Source organism: Phaseolus vulgaris, chromosome 7 (genome assembly GCF_051622355.1).
Source record: "Phaseolus vulgaris cultivar YP4 chromosome 7, ASM5162235v1, whole genome shotgun sequence".
Classification (NCBI taxonomy): Eukaryota; Viridiplantae; Streptophyta; class Magnoliopsida; order Fabales; family Fabaceae; genus Phaseolus; species Phaseolus vulgaris.
Window position 1 is genome coordinate 20,898,762 of NC_143504.1, and position 6,946 is coordinate 20,905,707.

The following is a 6,946-nucleotide window of genomic DNA, read 5'->3' on the forward strand; positions in this document are numbered from 1 at the left end:
TTTCCCTTCTCATACTCTCTAACTCCCCTTCAAGGAAGGTAAAGTTAGCATTTTATACACTGGACTGGGTTTAGATGTCACTCCCCTAAAGAATAGTTAAAAGCCCGTAGCCTATATTTCATCCACAACCACACTTTGATTTGTGTCAAGTGAAATATTTCATCATCATCCATTACCCCTTGTTTGAATATTATATGATTCCGCTACTCCCATAGGCACCTCACAACCGCCACTCACATTCCTTTCCACGCCATGTTCTGATTGTGATTGAAAAGGGTAGAGTAGAATTGCTCAAAGTGATATGTCAATTCTCTATGTTGGACAAAAGCAATTCCGATCCAACTAAAACACCGATTCCAAACACGTTGAGCTACTATACACTCCAAAAACAGGTGTTGTGCTATTTCATTCCCACCACCACATAACGCACATGGAAGATGATTAACCATCAACCCTCTTCTCAGTAAGTTTGTTTTAGTTGGAAGTCTATCAATGAGGGTCCTCCACGTTGTTACCAGCATATTAGGAGACGCTTTAACCTGCCAAAGTAACTTAAATACAGTATTTGGAGTACCTCTTGTAGAGTTAGTAAGGCATTCATACGTTGCTTTTACCGAAAACACGCCAAACACATCCCCTTCCCATATCAGGGTATCCATAACATCCCTACTCAGTTTGAACATGGATATCACTCTTAGCAACTTATCTATTAGTTCAAACTCCCACTGGAATCTAGGCCTTCTCCATCCTAACATCCAAGTCCACTCAGCATCCTCCCACATACCTACCTCAACCATCTTTGGTCCATGATTCACCGATAACGAGAAGAGCCTAGGGAAAGTATTTTGTAGAGGCCTACTTCCAGTCGATGCATCCTCCCAAAATCTCACCTTATCCCCACTTCCCACCTTCCAACCAATTGCACTATGAAACCAACTTACTTCTTCTCCCTCACTATAACTCTTACATAGGTCTCTCCACCACCAGGAGTATTTCTTCTCATTGCTACGACTTTATTCTAGGTCCATACTATACTTAGACAACAAGACTTCTTTCCACAATCCCTTTTCTTCGCTCATAAGCCTCCACTTCTACTTCGCTAAAAGGGCACCATTGAACTTCCTGACATCTTTAACTCCCAACCCTCCCTCCTCCAAATGACTGCATATTTTCTCCCAGCTCACCCACGATATCGACCTGTTCTCCCTTCCCCAGCCCCACATGAATCTTCTCTGAATATTGATAATTCTATCACATACCGTTTTAGGCGCCTTGAAGAAGGAAAAGTAAAATAACAATAGAGATGTAAATACCGATTTAATTAGGCATATTCTGCCAGCCATAGACAAAAATCTTCCCTTCCAAGCATTAAGCTTTGTGTTTAGCTTTTCTATAATAGGCTCCTAATGCTTTTTCTTCCTGGGATTTCCTCCTGTAAGGATCTAGAAAATAACCTTAGAGTAGAAGTGGTATATTTTAAATTATACCTGAATATTTTATTATTAAAATGAAAATGACATATAAATAGAAAATTCAGTTATTCAGGTTTCATTTTAAAATAACCACCATCTCTCTAAAAGTTTCCCTTTTCCTTTCTCTCCCTTCTCTCTAAGATTCTGACCTCCTCGTTCATCTGTTTGACGATCAGAGTACGCCATTAGACTTCTGGCAGCAAAGACTACAAGTCTACCCGATCAGAATCTCTTATAGAGTAAGTTCAGTTTTGTTCCTCTTTTTCCTTTCCTCTCCTTTTCTTTAAGATTATGACTACCTCGCTTATCAGTTTGGCGATCGAAGTCTGCCGTTAGACTCTTGGTAATGAACCCTATAAGTTTGCCGGATCAAAATATCAGATAGAGTAAGTTCCTTCTTGCTCCTTTTTCTTTTGAGTTAATTTTGATCTTATTAGATTTTGTACGGGTTAATCTCTGTTAACTCAAGGTCCTAGTTATATAGTTAGATTTTGATTAGGACTCTGTGGTGCAGGTTAATTACCTTTAGCTTTTGGGTAGATTTGGAGCTCTTAGTGAGCATAAGCTAAAGTTCAGGTAAGGGAAGCTAGTCTTATTATTTTCAATAAAACCCTAGGTTAGAAGATTCTGGATGTGGAGGTGACGTGGTCACCAATTCCAATTATTTTTGCTTGCAGGATTGTCTCTCTTAAAGAGTAAAGTAATATATTGACTGGAATGGTTGATTTTGAATCTGTTATGAGAATAATTTGTTGAAATTGTTTGTGATTGAGAATTGAAAGTGTTTGAATGATAATATAAATGAGTTGAACTATTCCTTTTGAATATTTTGGTTGAATTACTTAAGTGAGATGTTTGAATGAGAAGTGGTTGTGTGATTTCAGATGATGATTGATTTAAAGAGCATATATTTGGAATTAATTATGTGTTTTAAGTAAAGTTTGAGATATATTTGGATTGTTTAGAAAGTATATATATATATATATATATATATATATATGAAGTGATTGAGTGGTGCATTGATATGTTAAATGATGTATGTAATGAGGTTAAAGTGTGATCAAGGTAGTATTTTCAGGAAAGGAAATACCATGTTGAGATTGTTATTAGGGTGTATTGATTTGTGAGTGTCCTGTGAATGAGACGATCCTGACTCTACTGATATAATGGAATCAAATAGATGAAGTTATTCAGTTGGTGATAGTCGAAGGAGGTCCATTTGGCTGATTCTGAGGTTTGAAAGAACTGATCAGAGCATATCAAATGGATTTACCCTGTCATATGAAGATGATGAGATATTGAGATAATTATGTGCATGGCTGTGTGGGTTTCACGGCAGTAGTATGACAGGTGCAGGTCTCTGGATGCTAATTTCAATACACGAGTCTTCCGGAAGAGTCAAGTGTCTATGTGTTGTGAGTCAGTAAAAGTCTGACATATGAAAAATGAATTTTATGAATGTAATAGACACTTGATGGTTTGAGAAATCATATGAGAATTGATGAATTATGCTTATTAATTTGAAATTTAAATTATATCAAAACATTTTATATAGATAGCTTACCCTGTTATTTGTTTGTGTTTGTTTCTCTAACTGTGATGATCGTGTATTTACACGGAGCAGATGAGATTGCAGGTAATAGAGCTCCTCAATGAGCAGCAGAAGGATTAGATAGATTTAAATTGAATGCTTTGTTTTGTTTTGTTTTTAAACTTTTTGGATGTATATATTAAATCCTTATGAAGAGGGATATATTTTGACATACAAATATGAGAAAACAATATATGTTTATACGTTAATTAGATATTGTACGTTAATTAGATATTGTACGTTAGTTAGATATTGTACGCATATTTTATTTTTATTTTTTTTTTAAAAAAAAAGTAAAAGTTAGGGATGTTACACCTCCTACTTCCAGCCCCAAGTATTTAAAGGGTACCCTCGTTAGAGTACAATGTAAGCTCTTTGCATAAACCTTAAGGGTCTGAATTCCAACATTGATTCCTGCAAACTTTGACTTATGGAAGCTGATCTTCAATCCCGAGGCCAATTCATAATACCTGAGTATTGCTTTTATAGTGAATACGTTAGAGTATGAGTCTTCACATAGGAAAATCATATCATCAGCGAATTGTAGTACGTTGGCCTCGACCTCCTTCCTACCCACCTTGATTCCTACAAGCATATTGGCTCTTAGTGCCTGCCTAACAAGCCCAATTAACCCTTCAGTAACCACTATAAACAAGAAAGGTGTTAGGGGGTCTCCTTGTCTCAGCCCTCTGGAAACTTTAAACTCCGAAGTAGGACTTTCATTAACCAAGACTGATACTGTTGCAGATTTCAAACAAATTTTAATCCACAAGATCCATTTCCTATGGAAACCCAACCTCTATAGCATCTTAAATAGGAAAGCCCAACTCACTGAATCGTACGCCTTCTCATAGTCAATTTTCAAACACAAACCACTCCTACCACACCTCTTTAGCTCCTCAATGACCTCATTAGCTACTAATGCACTATCAAGAAGCCCTCTATCCTTCAAAAAGGCTGATTGACATTCATCAATGACCGAGGGTAGCACTTTCTTCATACGACAAGACAACACTTTGGATATAATTTTATAGAGAGAACCCACAAGAGATATGGGTCTATAATGATCTAACATTGATGGATCCTTCACTTTGGGCACAAGTGTTATGGACGATGCATTACTCCCTTATGGCATGCGTCCAGATTCTTGAAAGAAGTGTACTGCATCTAAGATGTTCTGCTTAAGAGCCTCCCAATTGTGTTTAATAAAATTGAAGTTGTAGCCATCTGGGCCTGGGCTTTTTGACCCCTCACACATCCACACAGCTTTCTTAACCTCTTCTTCTGAAGCTCTAGAGATAATACGCATACTATCATCTACGGACAAAGATTTGAAATGCACATTGTCTAACCTTACCCCAAAATCACATTTGGCCGTAAACCTTTCTTCAAACATCCTTTTTGCTTCACTCCTTATAACCTCAGGTTTCCCACAACATTGACCCCCCCACGTTTACACCTTTTACCTCATTCTTCAGCCGTCTCCATCTAATTGCAGTATGGTAGAACCTGGTGTTAGCATCCCCATGCGCAAACCAGTTGGTTCTGGCTTTCTGCCTATGCAAAGACTCGCACTTCTTGTTGATCACATTCAGCTGGCCTAATAGGTCCAGCCTCTTCGTCCTAGCCTGGTCACCAAATTCAATACCATCATCTTGGTTATCGAGAACCTCAATTTCCTTCATAACTCTTTTCTTCTCAGTGTCTAAATGTCCAAAAACGTCTTTATTCCATACTTTGAAGTCCCACTTAAGACATTTCAGCTTGTTTTTTAGCTTTGTTATGTTGTCTCCTTGAATCGCATACGAACCTCACTTAGCTTTTACCATGTCCTTGAATCCGGGCTCCATTTGCCAAGCATCTATTCTTCTGAAGGGTTTGGGTCTGCAATCTTTTGAGACACATTTCATCACTATTGCGCAATGGTCCGACACCTCTCTTGGTTGGATGTATTGTTTTCCCATAGGCCATTTCTGTAACCAATCATCAGACACCAACACTCTATCTAGTCTACTTTTTGTTGTACCATTCGCCTTGAACCATGTATACTTCTTGTCCACTACCGACAACTCCACTAGAAGGTTCCTTTCAATGAAATTATTAAAACCTTTGATCTCGTTCTTTTGGCTACCCCTTTCTCCTACACCTTTTCTTTCGTCTGCACATCTAACCGCATTAAAATCTCCATAAAAACACCATGCCCAACTCAGATTTGCATTTTTCATATTTGTTAGTTCCTCCCACAAGGCCACCTTATCAGACATATTGTAGGTCGCATACACATTAACCACCATGCATTTTAGCTTTGTGCTAGTATGTTGGCCAAAGATTGCAATAAACCCCCTACCCTCTACATGCCTTTCACATATAAATGTTTGTTTGTGCCACATTACTAACATGCTTCCAGCCCCTCTTATACCTTCTTTGTGCATTCAGCCCACCTCATTATTCCCCCACAAAGCAAAGCAAGGCGCATCCAAAAACTCAGTTGTTTTGGTTTCTTGTAGACACACCACTTTCACCCCCTCCTTAAAAATAATGTTTTTCAAGTATTTAACTTAGGTTCCCCCTCTCGCTCCTCTTATATTCAAGTTTACTATGATCATATAAAACTCCCCTTATTTCCCTCCTCATGCTTCTTCGAAACCTCAAGATCTCTTGCTTCCATTCTTTCTATTTCCTTAACCACGTTGTCCTCATCCTTTCAACAAGAAAACCCGATTTGGACCAAACGTCGAATGGGCTAAGGCATTGGATACATAGCGTGGACCATCTTCTTCCTGTAAGGGCCCTACCCCTCTCTCCTGATGGGCCATCATCCCGCAACCCCTACAAAATCTGCCTTCAACTCCTTTGCCTTATTCATGTAAGCACTGACACCTTTCTCCTACCCTTGATTATCTTGCATTTCCCCTTCCTCCTCATTCATAAATTTTGTCTTCTTTGTTATGTTACTTTTCCCGCCTTCCTCTAATTCCTTCGGCCATCGCAACTCCTCCTCCCCTGGCTTGCCCTCTTCATCAACACTCTTCTCCGACAAATTAGTTCCCTCCACGAAGGATTCTGATGAGGTTACGCTGTCTAAGGATGCATTGTGATTATACGTGCACTTACATTTACCTTCGAAGAAATTAGGTTACTCTTCTTCCATGTATATATTTAAGATTTGAGCATTGATCTTCATCCCCTTTGTTAATCTCACACTGCACGATTTAAGGGTGCGCACCTAGAGTCTGGCATACTCAAGGTTATCCCACTCTTCCGTTGCTTTATCGACATCCACCAAGGAGGCTACCTCTCCTACCACTTTAGAAAAACAGTCCATGCTCCATAAAGATATAGGGAGCCCATAACATCTAACCCAGATTATTTTGTGACTTGCTACATGTGCATCAGACCATGACTCTATAACCTCAAAAACACTTTCAAACCACTTTTTATTGATTCTGATAATATCCTTCATCCTATCTCCCTAGTTGGGTATCATGAGTGCCATATTATCCCCCAAGTATCTCACATTTACCATATTCATCCCTCCCAAAATGAACTCTTCATATAACTAGTTGTAGCTCAACTCTGTTGAAAAGAATCCTATAACACTATTGTTCATCCATGGGAGGGTTTGTTGTTTAGTTACAATAATATGGCCCTTCCATGTATCTGATAAAGCGTTTTTCACATCACCCACAAACCTCTCTCCATTCCCTCCTTTCCTTTCCCTTATTAGGCCTCCCAGCTTCTTTTCTATATCCCTCCCTCGGTTCATACTTGTCGTATCCTTTCTTTCGTGGTGCTGCGTACAGTTTGTGCCTCCTTACCTCTGGGCGTGGCAGTTCATTTCTTTTGTAGCGCGGAACATTTACATATAGTTTCATTTTGCCTA

General features: G+C 38.9%; 1 protein-coding gene across 1 annotated transcript; it reads right to left on the minus strand.

Moving 5' to 3' along the window:
- Nucleotides 1-233: 233 nt before the first annotated feature.
- Nucleotides 234-4,748, minus strand: LOC150025823 (uncharacterized). Its single transcript, XM_090304757.1, has 4 exons — nt 4,530-4,748; nt 3,937-4,057; nt 3,641-3,801; nt 234-908 (listed from the first exon to the last, which is right to left on the minus strand). Exons 1-4 carry the CDS (start codon nt 4,746-4,748, stop codon nt 234-236), a joined length of 1,176 nt encoding a protein of 391 aa, XP_090160883.1.
- Nucleotides 4,749-6,946: the final 2,198 nt, after the last annotated feature.

Bases quoted from the DNA above. Each gene is read 5' to 3' on its own strand.
- LOC150025823 (XM_090304757.1), bottom strand. From the start codon at position 4,748: ATGAAGGAAATTGAGGTTCTCGATAACCAAGATGATGGTATTGAATTT. The intron at 4,058-4,529 runs GTAAAAGGTGTA...TGTCGTATGAAG, and splicing joins GGAGACGGCTGAAGAATGAG to AAAGTGCTACCCTCGGTCAT. The intron at 3,802-3,936 runs GTTTGTGTTTGA...AATCTGCAACAG, and splicing joins AAAGAGGTGTGGTAGGAGTG to TATCAGTCTTGGTTAATGAA.